This window comes from Pagrus major, chromosome 8, assembly GCF_040436345.1.
Source record: "Pagrus major chromosome 8, Pma_NU_1.0".
Classification (NCBI taxonomy): Eukaryota; Metazoa; Chordata; class Actinopteri; order Spariformes; family Sparidae; genus Pagrus; species Pagrus major.
In genome coordinates this window covers 25383886-25408913 of record NC_133222.1, presented here as the reverse complement: position 1 = coordinate 25408913, position 25028 = coordinate 25383886, and the positions used below count along the sequence as shown (strand labels likewise).

At 40.3% G+C, this 25028-nt stretch overlaps 1 protein-coding gene across 3 annotated transcripts; it reads left to right on the top strand.

Moving 5' to 3' along the window:
* The first annotated feature begins 1510 nt into the window (after positions 1-1510).
* On the top strand, positions 1511-23395 carry c8h11orf24 (chromosome 8 C11orf24 homolog). 3 transcript variants are annotated; one of them, XM_073472201.1, is made up of 4 exons: positions 1511-1577; positions 4162-4227; positions 4369-4486; positions 16616-23395. In XM_073472201.1, the coding sequence occupies exons 3-4, from the start codon at positions 4375-4377 to the stop codon at positions 17644-17646; spliced, it is 1143 nt and encodes a 380-aa protein (XP_073328302.1). In that variant the 5' UTR covers positions 1511-1577; positions 4162-4227; positions 4369-4374; the 3' UTR covers positions 17647-23395. The 3 variants fall into 3 exon arrangements, with proteins under 3 accessions (XP_073328302.1, XP_073328301.1, XP_073328300.1); XM_073472200.1 differs by having other exon boundaries at positions 4162-4486; XM_073472199.1 differs by lacking the exons at positions 1511-1577; positions 4162-4227; positions 16616-23395 and adding an exon at positions 5617-7714 and having other exon boundaries at positions 4421-4486.
* Positions 23396-25028: the final 1633 nt, after the last annotated feature.

Sequence of the window (25028 nt, the reverse complement as noted above, 5' to 3'; positions counted from 1 at the left end):
ACAGTAGGCCACTTGTGCTCTGAAATGACAATGAAGTTGTTTGTGATGTAATATAACCTTACAAAATCTATTCTGAAATAGACAATAGACCCTTTACACGGCAGACATTTTTACTTGTCAAAGCAGGAAAAGCACAGGTGTGACCAGCAACGTTAATGGTGGCTCCATTCTCTTAAGTGTCCCAGTAAGACGTGTCGGTGAGTGAGCATGCACATCACCATAGCCCTGGAGCTGTCTCATCTTAATCGACTTCAGCCATCTTTAATGGAATAGATTCCACCTGTGCTTTTCCTCCTTTGACAATTCAAAAAAAGGGTCTATTGTTAGCCATAGCTGCTGACTATAGTCGTTATAAGATCATTATTAATAATTTTTAATAATAATATTTATATTATTGTTGTTGTTTTTATTAAACTGCAGGCTTTTGTTTATCGCTTTTGTTGAGCTGCAGATGGCAGAAATTGGCAAATGATAAGTCAACGCTGCAAGAAAGAAGAAGAAGAAGTCTTACCTTTTTGAGCATTGGATCAGGTTTTTTGATTTACAGGAGAAATGGTAGCTATTATTTTAGCACTTGAGTGGGTGGAAAGAAATAAACCAAACAAAGTACTAATAGGATCAGATTCAAGCAGTGCATTAACCAGTCTCAAAAACATGCAATCAGAAACAAGACAGGATATTCTGGTGGAAATAGCTCAAACTGTGCATAGAATTACCAAAGCAGGAGTAAATGTGAAGTTCACTTGGATTCCAGCCCATATAGGTGTAGATGGAAATGAAATGGCAGACAAATAGCAAAAAAAACAAAAAAAGTAGAAGTAAATGTGACTATAGTAAGGCGGAAGTTAAAGGCATAATCAAAGTAGAAATGAAAAAGAAGTGGCAGGAGGGTTGGAACAAGGAAAATAAAGGTAGAGTGTTCTACAGTATCCAAAGGGAGGTAGGAAGGATGAGAGAAAATAGTAATAGTAAAAAAGAAGAAGATATAATTTCAAAAATGAGATTTGGGCACACTGGACTAAACAGTACGATGAAAGTAATTGGGAAACATGAAACTGGTATGTGTATCAAGAAACAGTTGAGCATGTAATTATGAATTGTCCTAAGTATCAGTGGCAAAGGAGGATTCTAAAAGACAGACTCAGTAGGGAGCAAATCAAATTTAGTATTACAGAAATATTACAGGGCACGTGGGGGACAAGGCAATATTTATTTTATTAGAAAAGACTGGACTTATTAAAAGAATATAGGTATTATTATTATTATTATTGTTATTATTATTATTTTCCTTGTTATTTATTCATTTATTCATTATTATTATTATTATTATTATTATTATTTATTTATTTATTTTTATTGATCCTCTACCAGTAGTCGTAGTATACCATTCTGATCCACACTCCAGTTCAGAAGGTGGCGGTAATGCACACCTAAAAGTTGTTTGCCAACCGCCATAAAACACCAAAAGAAGAAGAAGAAGACGAAGTCTTACCTCACGCTAGCAGGAAGTGTTGAGTTCAGACTGGGCACTTGTGTGTGCTTGTTCTGTTTAATAAATAAGTTACAACATATCGCCGGTAAGTCTCCGAAATCACAATTGTAGTTGGCATGTTAACGGTTACATTTGATTATCCAGATAAGAAAATGGCTTGTTAAAGCTTGATTAGCCTACCGTTACATTTTGGATGTTAGCTAACTGCCTCTCTCTGTTTAGGGGGATATATGTTCATCATTTAACGTTAAGCTAACTTCTTTAACCTCATCCTGTACACTGGACACCTGCGGCACTTTATACATGTTTCACTCACCGTTAATTGAGCAGGTCAAGGTGTTATCTTAGCAGTTTGAGGTTGAGCTGTTTGGCTACATGTTTGTGTTAGTATTAGTCGAATATGGTCTTTGGGACTTTCGATAACAGTTTTACCCATCTCAACGTAAGTTGGCGTTAAGGACTTCAATAGTTGCAAGCTTTTACTTAGCCCAACGTTAGCGCCAGTAATTAATAATTTCGTGTTCTATTGTTGTTATTCGTTAGCCTATTGAGACAGCACACACATTGCCCAGTTGGGTTGGACTGGTTCACAGCTGAGATTTGGGTATTCTGCTCAGTGTCATGTTAGCCCGCCTCGAACCACTACACTATTTAGCTTAATACATTCGTAGTTTCTGGACCGTTACAGGTTCCACATGGTGCTCGCTTTTTAATGAAATTTGGCTTTCTCTTTGAGGCTTTCTCGGTTTAATGGAAACTTGAGTGCTGACTCAGGCAGAGTGTCTACCATACTTCTCTCCACGTAGGCAGGTGTACCGACCTTTGAGTACTGTCTGTTTACATTTAGGGCAGGCCGCCATGCAAAGTTGTTCTGAGGCTGAATGAAACCATTCCTCATCGTCTAATTATAAGAGCCCAGTGACTTTTCATATGAAATGCATCATTTCATGTTTTTGTTTTGTTAAATTCAGGTCTACATGGTTTGTACCATCAAAAGCTGACTTTGACTTTTGTGTGTGTCAGTGGTGGATCTGGAAAATTGGTGGATCAAGCAGTTTTGGCAGGGTGGCATAGGGGGTTGGTGGGGGTTCACAAATGAAAGCACATTCTATGTCTGCAGGTAAAAAGCAACAGAACATACTCAATAATTAACATGTTAACATGAAATGGTAGTTTACAGAGGTAAAGCACACAGCATTAATTGATATGAACTGAGAGCAAACACCATGGGTCAACTGTCTGTTTCCCTGTCCTCATCCCTCTCCATCCTCTCCATTATTTGCCTTACTTGACATTGCACGTCTTTGCAACATGACTATTGCACTTGCACACATTGGTGTGTTGATACTGAAATTATACATTGTGCAGCCCTACTTTCTATCACATCATTTTCACACAGTTTTAAGGATTGGAATAATTTATTCAGTGAACCAAGGAAATTACTGATTTTTTTTATTTTTTTTTTTATCAAACTACGTATTTGTGAGGTGTTTCTAAAAGTTTTCTGTCTTCTTTAGGGATCAGTGGGCTTGGAGCTGTATTCCACAGACACACCAATGAAGTTAGAAAGTATTGAGAGATGGACTAACATCCTCAAGTTTTTGATATTAACAAAAAAGTATAAAAACTCCAGACCTAGCCTTTTTCAAAGGTTGCTCAACTCTTGTTAATGCATTTTTAAATGAATAAATACATGATAACATAACTTTAACACAACAGTAAATGTGACTGTATTACAAATTTTACACCAAAATGGTGTATATGCAGGTTTTTTAAATGCGGATAAACCAAGCCCCCAGAACCAAATTGAAAGACAATGTTCGTAGTGGCCAAACTGTGTAATTACAGCGTCAAATGATGTACTGTGGCCCAAAAGGACTTTTTTCCTTTACATTGTGAAAGAAGCGGCTATACAATGGTGGATACTTTTATTGAGCTTCGCAACCCCTACGAAATGACTCGTTTCGCAGTCATAATTTAAGCCATTTGGTCCAATAAAATTTAGAGAGTTTAGAACAGTGGCACAATTGAGTAGTTCTATCCCTATTGAAGTGAGACGGGTGCTAACCCGGAAGTTAGTCTCCACCCCTGTCTCTGGATCCCTCGTAAGATCAATGGGGTAAATTTGCTTTAAAAAAAAAGGTTTTTGACTTTTTCACATTGCTAGGAGATGAGTTTTCCCCTTCCATTTTCTTTCCGTTCATCATTACAAATGTGCTAGAAGAGCAGGGTACAGTAGAAAGCAGCAGATCATATACATCATCAGACTACATCTTCAGCTGATGTCATAACATCGCATCTGAAGAGTGGCAAATATTAGTGTGTTCACCTGGGTGTTCATCACAGCTGATTGAAGCCGGAGCCGATAAACACCAGGGACTACTGCAGAGTCAATTGATGCAGGAGTAAATGCCAATTGTACACATTCACAGTTAAGTCAAAAGCCCAGTGTAAGCGTGTATAAATTGGTTTTTCGTCCAGTGTGGAAGGGGTATATGTTGATTTAATGCATCTGTCATAAGCATTGGTCACATCGCTCAAGTAGATTTTCTTCACGCAATAAAATGTAATTAAACCACTAGCTGTCTGTCAGGTAAATCTAAAACATAACAGTATCTCTAATGGCTGCCGTTGACAACTGCTTATGTTTGTGTTTATGTCTTGTGTAGGTCCAAGAATTGGATACTTCCTTCACTTCCTCCTGGTCTCACATTTCATCTTATCATCAACTCCGTGTGTGTGCCCCTGACTGCATCTGATGTGTGTGTAAATTGTATCCTGGCCTATGTGAGTGTGTCCTTTTTAAGGTTTGTGTGTGTGTGTGTGTGTGTGTGTGTGTGTGTGTGTGTGTGTGTGTGTGTGTGTGGCCCCACCAGCCCAACATGTCTCTGTATCCCAAGAAGCTCCAGCCGAGTCCGTCGGTATGTCTTTACCTCCTCTGCCTGCTGCTGCTCTTCACTGACTCCTCCGCCTCAGTACCCAGAAAGGACCCAGGTACAGCCGGCACCCTAACACAGCTCAGAACAACATAAGCTAACTGCCCCACTGCATGTCATTATGAACAGGATTCATTTAAAAAGGAGCTGTGGTTACATGCTACAGCTGATATCAAAAATGCCTTTACAAATATGTAAATTAACATCTGTGTCAATACTTCCATTATGAGTGTGCTTGGCATAATGAAAGAGCCAATCACCTTTAGGTTCCAGTAGGGTTAGGGTTAGGGTTACATCATGCCATAGCGGATTCACTGCTAAGAAAACATATCAACATCACAAAAATCATAGCCATAACAAAAGATGCAGCAATTTTTGTATGCATTGATAAACTGACAGTCAGTGGCAGTTAATACTCTGAGCAAACTCGACTCAGACTTTAGAGTCTAACTTCAGTTTTTTAACCATCATGTGGTAAAATACAGTTTAACTATCTCTGTTACTTTTATTTTATTAATTCCCTAAATGTGGATGCAGAGCTGCAGTGAAAAGACGAGATGGATACACTCTGGGTTTTACTCAACACTGTGTGACACGGAGCGACTGATTTAAAAACACACTCTCGCCTTCATTGAGTGGAATCCTGTAGGTTAGGACTCTGGGTATTTCCAGTGGTGTTACTGGGAGACCAGACCTACATTCCATCACAGAAGTAGATCATGAGATTGTGATGTTTATTGTAAGTTCAGCAATGTTCTTCACTGATTGGAGCCGCCTGCCTGTCTGTGACATAGCCTTCAGTGTTGATTGGCTATTACTCGTGAAGTGTCACCAATCAGTTAGTGCTGTGGGTGGGACATTGAGACTGCAGAGTGTATAGGTATATAATAAGCGCTTGTATGCATGATAGTGATTCCCAAAGTGTGGGCCGCGGCCCCCTGGTGGGCCCCGGTGGTACTGCAGGTGGGCCGCGAGAGGTCATTCAAAATAAACAAATAAATATGTTAAATCCTTGATTTTGTAAATATGTTTTTAATTACTGTAAAATATGTATGACATGATTTTTAAAAAATATTTAGAAGTAGTAAAACAAACCGATTGAGTGTTATTCTACTGTCATATGACAGGTGTCACTTTTTTGTTCACCCGCCGTCACATTAATATCGGAACGTTATCTCTCGTCATCAGGGGATCATAATTGTGGAACACTTCATCTTGTGTTGTGGCGGGCAAGATGGAGCAGTGGCTCACAGGCACAGGTGTCAAAAGGAAAACAGAAAATGAAGCGGCAAATGAAACCCACACCGATAATCAAAACGAATCTGCCAAAACAAAAAAAAGGTGTCGTAGAAAATATTCAAGTGAGTACCTATCGTTTGGATTCACAAGTGTTGGACCAGAGGACAACCCTCAACCTGTCTGTGTGTTATGCTCCGAGGTGCTATCAAACGAGGCCCTGAAACCGTGTAAGCTGCGCCGCCATCTGGAAACTAAACATGGACAATATTCATCCAAGCCTCGAGAATTTTTTGAGATCAAACTAAGAGAGTATCTGAGCCGAAGGAAATCAACTGAATCAACCTGTGTCACTGGGAGTGAAAACATGAAAGCAGTGGAGGCGTCATACCGAGTTGCAAAACTGATAGCAAAAAATGGGAAGCCACACACCATTGGGGAAGATTTAATTTTGCCTGCTGCCAAAGAGATGGTTGGCGTGGTGATCGGTGAGAAAGCAGCTAAACAACTGAATGCAGTTTCTTTGTCAGACAACACGGTGAAACGGCGTATTGACGACATGGCCGAAGGCACGTTGAAGCAGCTAGTGAGCAGCTGTTATGCTCTCCAGATCGACGAGTCCACAGACATCGCAAGCTTGTCCAATTTGCTTGCTTGTGTGAGATATCAACGTGAAGGAGAAATACATGAAGAGTTTCTGTTTTGCAAACCTTTACCTTCACAGTGCACAGCGGAGAAAATATTTGAAACTTTGAATGAATTTATGGTTTCAAATGAAATAGACTGGACAAAGTGTGTAGGACTCAGCACCGACGGAGCTCGGGCCATGGTGGGAAAACTCTCCGGAGTCGTGAAATGGGTAAAAGACGTGGCACCGCTGGTTACAGCTGTCCACTGCTGTATCCACAGAGAGGCACTGGCCACCAAAACGATGCCGGCAGATTTAAAGACAGTTTTGGATGATGCAGTGAGGACAGTAAATTTCATCAAAAGTCGCCCACTACAGTCACGCTTGTTTGCCATATTATGTGCGGAGATGGGGAGCGACCACCGGCAGCTTCTCCTGCACACTGAGGTGAGGTGGCTTTCACGCGGCAAAGTGCTCACTCGACTCTATGAACTGCGTGATGAAGTCCGGACGTTTTTTGTGGACTCCCGGTTTGAACTGTCAGACCGATTCTGTGACTTTGAGTGGCTGTGTAAGTTAGCGTATTTGGCCGACATTTTCAGCTACTTAAATGGATTGAATCTATCGCTCCAAGGAAAAGCAGTGACCATGTTTCATGTCCACGGCAAAATAGAGGCCACCATAAAGAAGCTCGCGCTGTGGGACAAAAGAGTGGCTCAGAACAACTACGAGTCCTTTGACAACCTGTGTGAATTTCTCAACACAGAGAAGAGGGAGATCCCGATCACCGTGGCAGGTGTCATCAGAGCGCACCTGCAAATCCTGAGAACGCAGCTCCGAGCCTACTTCCCTGCGCTGAGCGCGGAGCACAGCTGGATCCAGAACCCCTTTGTCACCCATAATGAGGACGCTGTTGCAGGTCTGAGTTCCAAGGAGCAGGACAGCCTTGTGGAGTTGTCTTGTGATACTGCTTTGAAACTGATTTTCACACAGAAGCACCTGGGACAATTCTGGATGCATGTGTACTCAGAATATACTGCTCTGTCTAAGAAGGCATTGATGTTTCTTATGCCCTTTGCGACAACATATCTGTGTGAAACTGGATTTTCAGCACTTGTGGCTATAAAGACTAAATACAGGAATAAGTTGGATGTTCAGTCCGATCTCCGTCTGAAGCTGACATCCATTCAGCCAGACATCCACAAACTGACAGCTGCTATGCAGCAACATCACCCCTCCCACTAGGTGAGTTGTACCTGACTGGTGATTGAGTCCTGTATGTTGATTACAGTTGTGATAAAAGGTTTGGTGATTAATTTTAGTCCTGTATGCTGATCACAGTTTGATTCTGGTCCTGTATGCTGATCACAGTTTGATTCTGGTCCTGTATGCTGATCACAGTTGTGATTAAAGGTTTGGTGACTGATTCTAGTCTTGTATTATTATTATTATTATGATTGTATGTTGATCACAGTTGTGAATAAATGTTTGGTGACTGATTCTATCTTGTATTATTATTATTATTATTATTTTATGTTAATTACAGTTGTGATTAAAGGTTTGGGTGGGCCCCAGAGATTTTTCACATTTCAAAGTGGGCCTTGGTGTTCTGAAGTTTGGGAATGGCTGCTATACAGTATAGTATTAGTAGTGTAATAAGTATAATAAAACCGTACATTTTTCTTTAAAGGAAAACAGTTAGTAGTTGGTTTTAATGATTTATTGTAATCTTTTAAATTGGACTTTCCCAGAGAGGAACATAGTAGTATATTTACATTACATATTAGTATATATACTCACTGAACGTCACTGAAAATGTCCTGGAAAAGTCCTTGAAAATCATCTCAAGAAAAGTGTGGGAAGCCTGCAAAAAAGGCTATTAACTACTGACAGACTACTGTTTTTTGAAACTAGTTATATTTAGGATCTAAGCCATATTTTTATTTGACTCAAAGGGTAAGGAGGCCCACCATAGATACCCATGGTGCAGGTGCAGTGTTTGATTGACAGTTAAGCATGGGGTTTCACCAGTTCACATCACACTACACCAGGGGTCTCAAACTCATAGAGCTGGGTGCCACTGCTGGTATTGTTATCTCGTAGGAGGGCCACTTCAGTGTTCCGGTACTTCAAGAAAGCACAATATTTCTAAAATTTTTGTATTATTTTTATCATTAACAGAATAATGCTAATATAAGTATATATATTATACTATTTTTTAACAGTTAGTTCAAAATTTTTGTCCATATAAATAACTTTTTAAAGTAAACCTTGCACTGAACTCAAATATGCCATCCCTGAATACATTTGTACTTCATCACATTTGCATTTCTGCTCATATTTTCTTCATATGTAACAAAAAAAATGCAAACAGCAGTTTCTATGCATTTTTATGTATTTACATATTTTCCCCATACACCAAATTCAGCATCAGCGTCCTTCTTCGCTTTATGGCAAAGACCTTGTTGAGACAAAAGTCCTCTATGTAGCAGCGTGGCTCGTTGTTTCCTCTCCTCTCCCTGGTACTTCTCATATTGTTCTCTAGGTTTAGTCGAGTAATGACGCTTGAGATTATATTCCTTTAGAACACTTTAGAGTTTTTTCTTACATATCAGGAAGAAAAGAGACACCTTTGGTTTTCACAGCCAAACAAGTACGACTCTGAGCCGGCTCTCTTCTCATCAAAAGCTGCACCGACATGTGCGTCACCTGTGACCTTTGCAATTATGTATTTTGGGTCACATGAAATTCATTTTTAAAAATACAGTTGTGTTTTTTATTTCAAGTGCATATGAAGGAGTTGTTTAAATTGGTGTGAGACAACTAAAAAAATATTATTAAGTTAAAAAAATTATTTAATCCGCAGGCCGGATTACATTATATTTTTGACATCAGGTTGCCAGCTGGATGGAGGGGGAGGGTGAGCCAGAAATGGCCCGCGGGCCGGTGGTTTGAGACGCCTCCACTAAGGAGTGTATCATATGTGATCACGCTGTAACATGTTTTTTCTCCTAATCTGTTACTCCTTCTGTTTTAAAAAAAACAAAAAACTACTTTTGTGTCATCAGACACCACAAACGGATTTCTGAGAGGATCAGAAATCAAGAGAGCATAGATACCTGCCAAAATCTCTTTACTGACCAATCAGATCACTGAAAAAAATGAGCCAGAATTCCTACCAGATCCAGACATGGACAAAAGAGTTTACAATAAAGTGACAAGTAATGAAGAGCAATAAGTATTTTTACAGATCAACAACAACAACACACACACACACACACACACACACACACACACACACACACGTGCACAAACTTACTGAGGCTGCTTTTAGGGAAATGACATATACTTACATTAATTTTCTGGTGACTTACCCTAACCACTACTTGGTTAACCCTTTGCCTTTGGAAGGTTCTTACCTGAGTGATTAAAACATTATCTAGTTATAATCACTTTCGTGTTCCATTGGTTTCCTCTATCATCCCGTACCTTTAATTAATGTGCCATTTAAAATCAGTCAAATCAATTTTATTTATATAGCCCAAAATAAATAAATCACATTGACTCAGTAGGCTTCACAATCTGTACAGTGAACGACATCCTCTGTCCTTAGACCCTTGATTCAACTGAGAAAGAATATGCCATATGGAAACAACTGATCTGTAAGACTCTACATAGTGGGGCACTGCTGGAAATGTATCGTACTCTTAACATCCTTACCTGAGTGGATATAAGAGTTCTTTGTATTGGCCACTAGATGGAGCCAAAGGAATGACTTATGTGATCATCAAGTCTCTTACACACACACACACACACACACACACACACACACACACACACACACACACACACACACACAAACACACTGGTTTCTTGAGTTCATGTAAATACACTGATAGTTTCACCAGCTGCCATCAGAAGGCTTAACTAAACAGGTATAACACATATGAAGACAACCTTCAGGGTTACATACAAGTATGATGCCAGCAACCATGTGTTAATATGAGGAAGACAGATGCTCGTTTGTAACCCTGGCAAGGACAACATGCCAGAGATTATTAATAATCAGGTGGCTGCTCATTCAAACAACAACAAAAACTAATGTTACTATTCTACCAGACAGTTTTATAGAGAATCACTTACTTAGTATGGACAGCTCAATTGGAATCCCAAATTGTACCACACGGGCACAAGAAAACAAGCACAAAAATAGTGTACAGCCCTGCTCACATCCACCCACACACAGACTTTGAGCTCCCTATTATTCCTGTATTGGAACTGTAAATGGGCACAGAGTGTATGTGCTGTAGATATATGTGTCGGTGTGGATGGAGAGTCATGGTTCTGATGCAGTCTGAAAAACTATGCAATTTTTTATTTTAGTAATTTATAGGAATGGAAAATATTTGTTCCCAGACTATTGCCCCTATTCTGTTTTCTAAAATATAAACTTCAGAATTTCTAAATGTTAATTGGTCATACAAGGAGAGTGTTATTCATGTTATTTGGAGCAGGCAGCCAGCGCAGCCAAAATGTTCATCACTGTGTGAGAGAGCATGAGTCAGAGTGTTCTAGACGTTGTCGAAAGCAAGGCAAGAAGTATGGCATGTGACTGAACACACACTTCTGCCTTAAAACAGCTCTGACCCAAGTGCCTTAAAACCGTTCCAAACCCAGACATCTGCAACCAAATTTGTTTGAAAGAATATGAGGCAATTTATTTAAATTGCATACATGCATATGATCACAAATAACCAAATATTAGGATTTTCATAAAAAAATGTGTATAGACTCATACAAAAATAATCTTTCTCTATTATCAGTAAAGACCCACTGTGGTGGTGTTTATCTACAGACACCCTTCCCTCTGTCTGTATTTTCTTATTTTCTCAGTATTTTGCTGTGTGGGGATGTTTGTAGGTGTCTGTTTTGGGGCACTTGGTGTGTAGCCTCCAGCTTATAACAATACGCAGGATGTGAGGTCAGGACATAAAAACGTAGCAACAGGTTCTAGGTCTATCTCCATCTGTCTTCTCTGCTCTTAGTCTGTTATGTAAAAAGAGCTGCAGGTCTGTGTGTCTGTGTGACCAAGGTCAGGGCTAAACCACACACACACTCACACACAGAGCAGAGAGACGAACAGCCAGTTAGCAAATAATTTGAGTAAAGGTAGCACCACTTAGTTTACTCCCTCCTTGGGCAGAATTGTTTGACAGTGAAACATTGTCTAACTTTCTGTGTAGTAGTGTGAACTGAATGACCATAATGGGTAAATGCATGTTTTCCCAGGGTTTGGCTTGCCAATCCCAAATATAATGCCTGGCTGGCTCAGGATTCCAAATGGGAAAAGAAAGTTGGATGTCGACTTGGTGTAATATCATACGACATCTGCAACATTGGGGAGGGTTATGAGTAGGCTACCTGTTAGTGTTGTCACGATACTGGAATTTCTAACTTTGGAGGCTGTAGGTGAACAAAAGGACCACAAATGACTTTCTTCATTTATGAGAAACATTTTTCTTTTCATGGTCTGTTTTGAACATGTGAGGCTGAACGTTCTTGAGCGTCGGGTTGGATATGTTACATCAATTTTCCCTGAAACATTTAGTTTAAACATAGTTTCCAGTGTTCAAAAGACACCATAATCACATTCTGCATTATTAAATGATGATTTCACAATCAGAGTATCACTGAATACAGAGGCAAATAATGAATCAATATACAAAAGCATATAAACATTTAAATGGTTCCTGTGCCTCTGAGCAGACACAGTACACAGTATGAATACAGACTGCAGCTTGTTCTTCATGTGCAGCTGTTTGTTAAACAGGTAATAGACAGAAAATCACTGGCACAGTTTGAACTTTAAGGTTGTGGGTTCACAAAAAATTCCAGAAGAAGTTTATTGTGTTTAACAGAAGCTTTGTTTGCATGAAAATTAATAATCAGGATATCAGCAGTACATCACATCCGACATGTCTAATGTGTGATAAAACTGTGAGAATGAAACAGGAACTGAACTCACACAAACTGCAAAATCAAATCACAGCAAAGCAGATGCAGATCCAGCTGTTAGTTTCTCCAGAGAGCAGCCTTAGAAAAAAAAAGTGATCAAAACCACAAAAGTGTTTGCCGTCTGCTTTAAAGATATTTAAACGTGTAAAAAGGACTGGATTGGTTATATTCTAGGGGACAGACAGCAGGAGAAATTATGCAGAGTCATAACTGGATAACTGCAAAAGAAATCATATCTTTATTTTAACCCATCCATAAATCATCACCGTCTAATTTCCAAGTGTAGACCTAAACTATGTTCACTATAACTTTAATCACGTAAATGGCTTAACTGATTACACTTTAAACACTATAATACTTGTGTTTGCTTTTAACACGGTAGTGATGCACAGATCACAGTCGTGGTCAAAAGTTTACATCCATTTGTAAAGAACATGTATATCATGGCAGTCTTGAGTTTCTATGATTTCTACAGCTCTCATTTTTCTGTGATGGAACGAGAGGAACACATACTACTTTGTCACAAAAAACATTCATGAAGTTTGGTTTATTAATGTATTTATTATAGGTCAAAAATATGCTAGGTCAAAAATATGCTGGCTCAAAAATATGTATACAGCAGTGATTCTGATTGATAACCGCTACTGACTTCTCTGGGCCAATTTTAATAGGGCTGGTTTGATACACCCATTAGACTCAGCCACAAATACTATAATGGGCAAGTCTAAGGTGCTCAGCATTGATCTGAGAGAGCACATTATTTATTTGAACAAGTCAGGAAAGTCACTTGGAGCCATTTCAAAGCAGTTACAGGTCCCAAGATCAACTGTACAACCTACTTTTTGTAAGTATAAAGTGCATGGCACAGTTGTGTCACTGCCACCATCAGGAAGAAAACACAAACTATCACCTGCTGCTGAGAGAAAACTGGTTAGGACGGTCAAGAGTCAACCAAAAACCACCAAAAAGCAAGTCTGCAATGAATTAGAAGCTGCTGGAAGACAGGTGTCAGTGTCCACAGTCAAGTGTATTTTACACCAACATGAGCTGAGAGGCTGCCATGCAAGAAGGAAGCCCTTGCTCCAGACACAGCAACTTAATGCTCGACTGAAGTTTGCTGCTGATCACATGGACAAAGAAAAAAACCCCTGGAGGACCAGGACCACTCTGTGTTGTTGTTTGGCCACAATAAGCAGCAATTTTTTTGGAGGAGAGAAGGTGAGGCCTTAAACCCCAAGAACACCATACCTACTGTCAAGCATGGTGCTGGTAGTATTATGCTGTGGGGCTGTTTTGCTGCCAGTGGATCTGGATATTTTCTCTCTAAAGAAAGTAAATAGAATTAAAGCTGCAAGCAGCAATGAGCGGGCCCTCAACCCACGTACGTCAGGCCGTTGCGCCGTCGGAGGGCATGCGGCCAGATGTGTGCTTGTCCGTTACCTGTGGAAAGGTTCCTACCTAAATGGGATGCGTGTCACACAAAATGCAACAGAGCCACCTAGTGGACAATTTGTGTCCAACCCACACCATACATGGAGATGCCTGTTTACAATGGCAAAGCAGCGAAATTGACCGCACCGCCACACCCACCAGGTATATCGGAGGCGAAAGCTTTTGATAACTTTTCATCTTCAAGGTCTGAGGATGATACTTACTGAATGTGAAGTCTGTGGTGTTAAATCTGTAGGAGGAGTTAGTGAAAGTACGAGGCAGGAAATGGGTACGTACAAAATGGGAAAAGCCATAAGGGGGGCATTAGGGGGTGCTACTGAGCTATTTGGTGAGTCTGCGATCATCCTAAAGTCCCAAAAACAGTGCCAGAAAAATGAAAATCGCTGCATGCCATTCAAGATGGCTGACTTCCTGTTGCGGCAAAAATTCTGACAAAAATAATTCCTGGCCAAATCCTTGACACCCATGAGTCCTGTAAATTTCATGACGATCCGAGAATGTTTTTGCATGCACAAAACAACGTTAGGTGGCGCTATGGAGTCCCCTGGCCACCCCCACCCCCAATTATGTCAAATTATCAAATTTTTCACCACATGTGATGTATGTTCCGAGTTTGGTGAGTTTTGGGGTATGTTCAGGCTGCCAAATATACGATCTCGGGGGCAGTGCTCGGGCCCTAACGTACCCCGTGTTCCAATACTAATGCCACCATACTATTTAGTATGCCAGAAAAAGATTTGGTATGTCTAAATATGAAGTATGGAAAAAGCAGCATGCCAAAAATATCAGGATGTCCTACTACATCCAGTCATCCGGCATTTTGCATTATGCAAGCCAGCATGCTTTTCTGCACAAACCTCTGTGCAGTGGAAGATCCATTACATATGTCAGGGTGTGTCACGCAAATACACTGCTCAAAAAAATTAAGGGAACACTTAATTGTCACAGTATAACACCAAGTCAGTTAAACTTAAGGGATATCAATCTGTCCATTTAGGAAGTACAAGTTATTGTGAATCAGTTTCAGCTGTTTTGGTGCAAATGAAAGTGACAACAGGTGCAATGGAGAGACAAAAGCAAGACAACCCCCCAAAAGGGAACGGTTTTGCATGTGGTGGCCACAGACAATTGCTCTCTCCTTATCCTTCCCGACTGATTCTTCTCTTGTTTTGTTATCTGCTAGTCTCCTTTCACTACTGGTAGCATGAGGCAGTACCTGCAGCCCAATCAGGTTGCACAAGTAGTCCAGCTTCTCCAGGATGGCACATCCATATGTGCGGTCGCAGGGTTTGCTGTGTCTCCCAGCACAGTCTCAAGAGCATGGAGGAGATATCAGGAGACCGGCCGTTACATGAGGAGAGCTGGACAGGGCAGTAGAAGGGCATCAACCCAGCAGCAAGACCGGTATCTACTCCTTTGTGCGAGGAGGAACAGGAGGATCACTGACCAAACTGTCAGAAACAGACTCCATGAGGGTGGCATGAGGGCCCGATGTGCTCTAGTGGGATCGGTGCTCACAGCCCAGCACCGTGCAGCTTGATTGGCATTTGCGAGACATCACCAGAATTGGCAGGTCTTCCATTGGCACCCTGTTCTCTTCACAGATGAGAGCAGGTTCACACTGAACACTTGGAACAGTCTGGAGACTATGTGGTGAACGTTATGCTGCCTCTAACATCATCCAGCATGACCGCTTTGTGGGTGGGTCATTGATGGTGTGGGGAGGCATATCCTTGGAGGGTTGCACAGACCATAGCCAACGGTACCCTGACTGCTGTTAGGTACTGGGATGAAGTCCTCAGAGTGATTGTCAGACCTTAGGCTGGTGCAGTTGGCCCTGGGTTCCTCCTGGTGCAAGACAATATCCAGCCTCATATGGCCAGGGTCTGTAGACAGTTCCTGGATGACGAAGGCACTGATGCCATTGACTGGCCCTCTTGTTCCCCTGACCTAATCCAATTGAGCGCCTATGGGACATTATGTATCGGTGCATCCGACGCTGCCAAGTACCGCCACAGACTGTACAGGAGCTCACTGATGCCCAGGACATCATTCATCGAGACATCAGGAGCTTGCCCAGATGTTGTAGGGAGTGCATACAGGCACGTGGGGGCCATACACACTACTGAGTCTCATTATGAGTTGTTGGATCAGCCTGTGATTTCAATTTTTTACTTAGATTTTTGGTGTGATTTTTGAATCCAGCCCCTTAATCGGTTGATGATTTTGGTTTCCACTGTCCGTTGTTATTTCAAATTTTTTTCAACAAATTGTACAATGTACATCAGTAAAGATTTTCAACTTGAATCATTCGTTCATCAAGATCTGATGTGTGATTGAAGTGTTCCCTTACACCGCAATGACTGATGAAAGCACATTTAAGTGTCAGTACTACATTCTTTGTACTGTACTGGATGTAGGAGCAAGAGGGTCAAAATTTATGGCACACTGTCATGACAAAGTAGAAGGTCCCAATTGTATGCATACTGCAGACAACAGTATGTACTTTGTAAAGGCAGCTGCAGTACATACTAAAAGTAAAAAGAAAAAGTATGCGATTTGGATATTTCCTTATCTCCTCTCTCCTCCCATGGTGCACTTGCGTCTCCACGAATCCTCGGTGGGAGGGACTAATGCTGTGTTCAGACCAAACGCAACACAAATTATTTGTGCGACTAGATTACATACAAAGTCAATGATAAGACTTAATTTATTATGCTTAATTGTTCCATTAAAGAAGGACATTTATACATGCAAGTATGTAAATAAGAATGTTTATTTATTTTTGTTTACTTTGTTTTATCATGTTTTATAATTGATTGAGTGAAGTCATTAATGGAACTTTTTCTTCCTCAGGTGATGATGGTAGTAGTGAAAATGCAGCAGTTAAGGATTCCTCACAGACCAGTGCCACTCAAGGGGCACAATTACCAACACAGAAGAACTTGGACTCATTCAGTCACAGATTAAATGACACTGCAGCATCCCTAAATCAGCCCATCCCATCTGCAGGAGGAAACCAGTCATCCATAGCCTCACCATCCAATCAGCAGCCAGTATCACTAGGCCATCAGCTTCAATCACCAGAGACCACACAGGCCACAGGCTTGCCCACACATGCTGCTCATATTGGATCCATTACCAGCACTGGTACTATTACATCCACAACTGCAGAGCCTGTTGGGGATGTACACACAACCCCTGTACTGGTAAACTCTACAACCACAACCACACCAGCACCTACTTTAACAACCACAACCACACCAGCGTCTACTTTAACAACCACAACCACACCAGCGTCTACTACAACAACCACTACCACACCACCGACTACTACAACAACCACAACCACACCACCGACTACTAAAACCACAACAACACCAGTGTCTGCTACTACAACAACCAAAACAACAACATCTACAGCAGCAGCACCACAACACCCTGCAACAACCGTAAAAGCAACAGTTACACTTACAACTGTTGCAATCACCACAACTACAGATAAAATGAAGTCACCTCCACCGTCATCATCAGCTGCTACGCAACAGCCAAATGCCCCAAGTACTGGGGTGCCACCAATTCAGACCACCTCTTTACCCACAGGGTCTGCTACCATAACTGTTACCAGTACCATAGCTCATCCTACCAATCACAATAAGCCTGTTGCCTCGGGTACAAGGGTTGCAGTGGTAGAAGTAGCGGGGGCTGCTCTGACTAGGCAGCTGGTGGATACAGCATCTTTACTCGCTGTCCTGCTCTTTGGCCTGCTCTTCTTCTTGGTCACTGTGGCTGTGTTCATCACACAGGCCTACGAGAGCTACAGGAGGAAGGACTACACCCAGGTGGACTACCTGATTAATGGCATGTACACAGACTCTGGGGTGTGAGGGGATAAGCACAACTGGTGGAAATAGTTTTTGCACTTGGAGTCAGACTGTAGAATAGAAGGTCGACTGGATAGTATCACAGTGGTGCTGTGAATTCACAAGGTGATCAGTGCTGCTGTTCGACAGTTCAGAGAGAAGCAGAAATGGACTAAACTGCCCGATAGCTCACTGAACTGACTCTGAAGCAGTCACTGATCTGTTTCTATCATAACTGTTCCACTTAGTGCTCTTGTCTTTCCTGCATTTTTCTTTGATAGTTTGAATGTGAAAAGTTTGGCTTTTCACATTTTTTCCAAATGTTGAGCAACATAAACAGAGGTTACCTGGATGTAACTCCAATTTTATGAGTACTTGCATAGGCCTCTAACGGGGTTTACAAGTGGGCCACAACAGAATCTCCTTCACACTACTCGTCAGTCCAGCTACAGTTGGTTCTAGGGTAGCTGGACCAATCGGGATGTGTCTGAGGTGGTAGAAAGCTCAACAGATGGCCTAGTTAATTGAGGTTTAAGTTTTGTTTGTTTTTCCTTTATAATCTCAGGCTGAAAAATGTAAAAATCTGATTATTTCAGTTATTGTCCCTTTGCAGATGAATGTAGTCACACACAGGTCTAGTGCTCATTTAAAACTAGTGTTGTCACTATTTCAATAAGTCAAACAGGTAATTCTTTCAGGTTAATGTTACACAACCTGTATAACTTAATGCACTTTTTCTTAGGGTCGAATGAACATTCAAATTTCAAATAAAAGTCACAGCCCTTTTAAGGACCAAAGCATATTTGTGTATACTATGTCTGAGATGTTGCTTTCATTTTCTAGTAATCGATTAATGACTTAGAGCGTAGAGCGGTCAAACCTTATCCAATATCAAACTCAATAGCCCTGTATAACTGTAAACCACCTTAAACCACCCATAGCTCCATAACTGTGAAAGTGAGAGAAAGAAAGTGAAAAGAAAATGCCTGGATCCGTGCCAAAAGTTAATGGGGTCTATTCTCGGCCGAGACCCTTCCTCCATCCAAGTTTTGTTGAAATTCACTCAGTTTTTGTGTAATCTAACTAATAAAAAACAGCCAACACAGAAATGGACACGGCGGAGGTAATGAACCCAGACGTGTATCATGAAACAGTCACACGTGGAAAATTTTAGCAACTCTCACTTGTATTGTTTAATGAATACATGACCCTGTTGTGTTATATGCAATACATAAATTGCAGTTGAATAACCCTAAACTGCAGCTGTCTGGTGAAATACCATCCCAACCAATTGCAGTAGTGTGCCATGAAAAAGATCTGACCTCAGTGGCTTAAAGCATAAATTCCATTCTTCCATTCCATTCTTAAATCAAAAGTAAATAACTATGTGGAAACCGTTATCTCCGAAACACATTAGAATTTTACATAGGTGCTCCTGCCAGCTGAACAGAGTGAAAGATGTATTTCCATTGCTCTTCAGTTCCCCAGCTGTGGCCTGGTATGTTGATGCTCCCGGTCAGGGCCAGAGTACTACTATGCAGTTTTGTCAAATCATGAAGTTGATGATTTTTTCATCATCAGTCAGTCTGTTAATGTTAGCTCAGTGTTTTTCTGCTATGTGCACATTATGGGCAGCAGAGGCCTTGTTCATTCAATCTGTTTGTCTGGATGGCAACCTCTTTGCTTGGTGATGATGTTAAAGAAGAAGGTCAGACATTAAAACAAACTGCCTCATTCAATTCACACTGAGAAGTAATAAGAACCATCCCTATTACACACTATTCCTTTTCAGGAACTTGATCAACAATTTCAAAGATATCACATCAGGCAGAACAGCAGTGAGGTCTTCATTCTTCCCATTACAAAATCAGCTGTACCCACCCTGAATCAATTCATGTTGCACCTTGGATTGTTTGTACTGGTGGAAATAATCATACATCACTTTTTCACTGAAGCTTTCTTAAGAAAACATTTCAATACAATCCAAATAGTGAGGAAAGGTCTGGAGATGTTGTTAAGACAACAGGCTAATTCAAATTAACTTTAGTATAACCATGTGGAACCTGACTGACAATGATGGTATGTGCAGACCTTTATATGTTGCTGTAATAGCATTTTGGTTGTTGCTGCTGTTTCTGTTTGTTTAATGCCTTTCATTTCATCACAGACACAGTCAAATATTTTGGGAAATGTTTTATTTGCTGTGAAACCCAGTTAAGTGCATTTGAAAATGCTATGCAGTTAATCTTTTACATGGATAATTTTAGCTTATCTAATTACATAGCTGAATGGTTTGCGGGGTCAAAGTCCTGTACTTGTTTGATGCAACCATCCACACCATCCTCCTTCCCAAGTGGACTTTTGTGCTCTTTATTCTCATTTGAATGCCATAATAATTACTATGGCTACTAGAGGTCACTACCTGATGATAAATGTAAATATTGGTCGTAATAACCTGCGTTCACTGTTGCCCTGTATGGTCAGTCTTTTGGACAGGCTGTTTTTTTTTTAGATTCAGCATACGGTTGCCTGGCTAGCCCCAAGGGCTGATGCTGTATCATCTAGCATCTGACTATTTCAGCCACAATATAGAACTGGTTCAGCTAAACAGAACTTGCACACTCAAGTTAAACCTCAGATACGGAGACCTCAAGTGACATTTAGATGATTTCTAGATGTTACAGAAACCAGGTTTGGTAATTGGTTAACAGCAAATAAAACTATTTCTCAAATACTGGATTGTTTAAGCTTTCGTTTGCTTTCATTAACATTTCAGCTGTTTTTCAGTGCTGACTTTTGTGAATCATGGGAGCATAGGCATACTAGATTGTTTATTTTAATATATTTTATATTTTTGCTCACAGCATATGAAATTTTGAATGCTCAGCTATTTTTGAATATATTAGATTTTATATCTTTTTTTTTCTTTCAGTCCATAATTCTAGTTCCATTCCATAATCCATCCTTCATATAGGTAAAATGTGCCTCACTGTCCATTTTCTCATGTCATGAATCTTAAGCCATTTATCCATTTATTTTTAATACATTTTGGAGAAGCCTCATCTCTCCTGGAAAAATGGCATTCATTCCGAGTTTTCTCAGAGTTATGACTTCCATATGATATTTTGTGATGTTTTCTTCATTATTATACTATGTGTTGTAGTTGTAGGACTTCCCATAATGAGATAAAGAAACCAATACTACGCCATAATGACAGGTGAAATACTGTAGCTTATGAGAGACTGCTGGGAGAACAATATTTTTTAAGCTCTCATAATTATGAGTCACAATTCAGAACTGTGGAAGTTGTAAATGTAATATGAATGCACAGATAACAATTGTCTAAAAGACTTGTTATGTGTTCCATCTGTTGCATGAACAATGTATGATATCAAGGACAGATGTTCCCCTAGCCCCAGTTTGTATTAGCTTTTTTACTTCTGAGAGGTTCATGGTTGATGGACAATCGCCAAATATTCACTGAAGCACATTATTATATGATAAAGCCAAGGGAATCATAAAGCCATCATCAATATGAGACTGACTGAAAGAATGACATGAACTGTCCTCCACAACATGAGAGGAAGAATTATGAGTGGATCTGAAAGCTTGCACAGCTGCAGATGTTATCAAATAAAAAAAATAATAATGTTTGTGTAACTGTGTACATCTGCAGTATATAAAAAGCATTGGATTTTGACCTGTTGGTTTGACCCTAATCTGTTTTGTATTGGACCTGCCATTTTTGTGTTCATTTTTTTATATTAATATTTTCGAATGTGATGAAAAACCGTGACTGATTTGTTTCCTCAAAAAAGTTTTTTTGTCTCTTGTTAATACTCTAAAACAGTATTTGAAAAAATGTCTGATTTTAAAAAGGCTGAGCCATTCAAATTTGTTTACAAGGGCATAAGAGGCCTTCAGTGCAGAAGCATAGAGCAGCTTTGTTTGCAATCATTTTTGTGTTATCTCAGTGTTTAATGTGATGTTTAGAGATTTTTATCTCATATCAAGAGCATGGCCTTAATCCCAATATCTCAAGAAAACAACCTTTTGTTTTCTAATGAAAATTGAACTTTATACCATAGTTCTGAGAAAACAAGAGCTTTAACTCGCTATATCAGTAGATCTTTGATGATTTGATTTGTTTTCTCATGAGAAATTTACATTTATTCATTCACTTAAAGAAAACAAGATATTTAGACAGTTACTTTAAAGGTCCCATGTTGTGCAAGGTAAGACTTCCATGTCTTTTTTGATTACAAAGCAGGTCTGGGTGCTATAAAAATCCTCTGAAAGTATCAAAACCCTCAATCCACAGGGAAATGCAAACAGCCCATAATCAGAAACTGGGCCTTCAAAACAAACTGTTAGGTCTTCTGTAAGTTTGTGATGTCACAATGATGTCACACAGTCACCACCCTCAGCAAATGCCAATAGCATAGCCTTGTTTGCGAAAACGCTGGCAAATATAATGCGGAAACACAGTGGGGGGTGCCTGCTCAAGCTTGTGAGAGCTGACCAATTAGAACAGACCGGGCTTTTGAAGAGGGGGGTCTTAAAGAGACGGGCACTAAAACAGAGCATTCAGACAGAGGTGGAATAGAGGTGCTGCAGCAGTGGACAGTATGAGAAAAATAATGTGTTTTTTGAAAATTAAAGTTCATAAACATTTTCTCGTAGACACCCAAAATAAAAGTATGAACGTGAAATATGGGACCTATAAGACAAAATATTTTTCTTGTCTCGACCAATGTAAACTTTTGGTTACTCATTAAGAATTGTTTTCCACTATTTACTTAAGAAAATAAGACATAACCTTCAGGAAGTTACAATTAAAAACAAAGTCAAACTTAGATCATGAAAAACCAACAATGTTATCTTGAGATATTTAATCAATGATCACAAAATAAAATGAGTAAGGTGTGTATTAAGGTGTGCCCCATTGGCTCAGTTGGTACAGCGTGCACAGAGACCTCGCTGCAGCGGCCCAGAGTTCGAATCTGGACTGAGGCGTCTTGCTGCATGTCATCCTCCTCTCTCTCATTCTGTTTCCTGTCATCACTCTAAACTGTCTCATCTAACAAAGCCATAAAAAAAAGAGTAATTTGCACTGAGCTTCCAAAGTTCATGTTCGCTAACTAATTTATAATATTTATTCATCACAAGACACATTTTAATGATATTAGCATAACCCAAACAATCTTCAAATCGCTAGAATAAAACATTCAAGATTCAGACACTAATTAATTGCTGACTTATGTCTAGTTAAAGATGGTTAGGGAAGGTTTCTAACTATTTCTCATGCAGGATCAATACAATTAAATATATCTTTCCATCTGTGGTTTCCATATTGAATTCTTAGGCATTGTTCAGTAATTACCAAGAGAAAACCATTTGGGTTATTCTATAAGATTTAGAAGACTTAATGTCTACAATGATGACAGAAAATGCTGTGAGTGTACATTAGAGTGTAGTTAACACTGTATCAAATCCCCCTCCAAGTCCTGGTTGATGTCACTGTGTCCATTACGTCAGTGGAGACTTCATGATTTTCTAGCTGTAAGTTAGAGCATCTGACGTCAATAATTGTGAGCTGAGCTGTTTAAGGTAAACAACACGTGTGAGTTGCTGATTTGTGTTTGCTGGTGTGCAGATTGTCAAAAATTGACAGAGAAGACACCTGTTGTATGCCAACTCAACATTGTTCAAATGCACTTTGAAAACATATTTTTACCTGCAGAGAATACATAATAAAAAAGAACTAAATGGATGTAGTCTGTTGATTGAATATGATGTTTTAATAGTAGTTTTGCTTTATTGCAGTAACAATGTAATATCCACTTTCCATGTGACAAGAGCTCTCATTGATCAAACCTGCAGTGTAGAGCAGTTCCAGGTTTAGCCAGTGGTTCTATGGGATGGGTCCCTCGGAGAGCCAGCTGTTCTGTTCAGCACATCGATCTGCACATCAGATTTCTCACAGCTCCACCTTGGCCTTGGGGAGCCTGAAGGATGCAAAACAAGTTTAACTTGTTCTCTGTTCCATATCTGACAGAAACCAAGCTAATACATTTTATTGGTGGGTTTCAAAGTTGTACTTGTTAACTGGATGGCAAAATGCTCGCTAATAAAATTCACGTCTGTGTTAAACAGTGGTTCCTGGAGGTCTGGCAGAAGAGGGGATTGTTTTGGTTGTGGACTATTTTTCTCCAGACTTACCTCAGAATTAGAACGATGAATGTGTTATTTAGAACTGGATGTATCTGTACCGCTCAGCTTTGCTTTCAGTTTTGCTCAGTGGCCCCTTGCAGTATTGCAGCAAAACATTCCCCTGTGGCCCAAAAGGGATTTCCCTTACAGAGCCAGACAAGGCAGGGCGTTCTAGTTGAGCCCACAATTCATTAATGGAGAAGACTATTATCAAATTTTATCCATCACTGTACTCATATCACCGTAGTGACACTACATGTCATATTGTCTTGGTAAGACAGTAGAATGTGTTAGAATAAGACCACTGGCTGAATATTAAAGATGGATGACATGACAGCTCCCCAAAAGTGAGATTAAAACATCTTGATTATGTTTGATTAATCCAGTTTCTTTCGGTTTTTATTAGAAACATTACAGACAAGTCCACATAACCTGGCCTGTGTTATCCCACAGTAAGGTCAGGGGACGTCAGATCACAAAGGACAAAAGTAATGAGCAATGAGCCCATTCACATTTTTGTAATTTAATTGCGTTAATTACAGACTCCATGGTGGAAGTGGTTAAGTAAATAGAAATAGCACTAAAAAGTAGAACATACTGCTAAACAATCACCTGAAAGCAGAGTGACTGTCGTAACAACAACATGGACCAGTGGGTTTTCCCAGGAAATGTGGCCCCGCCCTTATTGTCAGCGAGTCAAGGGAGGCATTTCTGAACTGCCGAGTGGTTGCCAGGAGATGCCATGGACAAGCCACAGGAGATGCCACGGACATGCCACAGGTTGGTGCCAGGAGATGCCACGGACATGCCACAGGTTGGTGCCAGGAGATGGCATGGACATGCCACAGGTTGCCGCAGACTGCCACTGCGGTGCCACTACCTGCCAATGCCACTGGGAGGATCTCGCTGTCTCTCACATTTTGTTAGTATAGTGCTTTTCATGAGACTCGGATACTTTACATGTGAACATCAAAGCAATACACTACAAACAAATCTAAAGAAACATACATCATACAACAGTAATCACACATTAAAAGCAGTTCTGAAAAATGAGTTTGAGATTTGAACTTGAGCAGATCAATGCAGTCTCAGAGGGGTATGGGGAGAGACTTGGGTGGAGGATGGGGGCAGCTTTGGAGAAGGTTCTATCGCCCCAGGTCCGGCGCTTGGGCGTGCATGGTGGGGAAAGAAGG

Bases quoted from the DNA above. Each gene is read 5' to 3' on its own strand.
- c8h11orf24 (XM_073472199.1), top strand. From the start codon at position 5,663: ATGGAGCAGTGGCTCACAGGCACAGGTGTCAAAAGGAAAACAGAAAAT.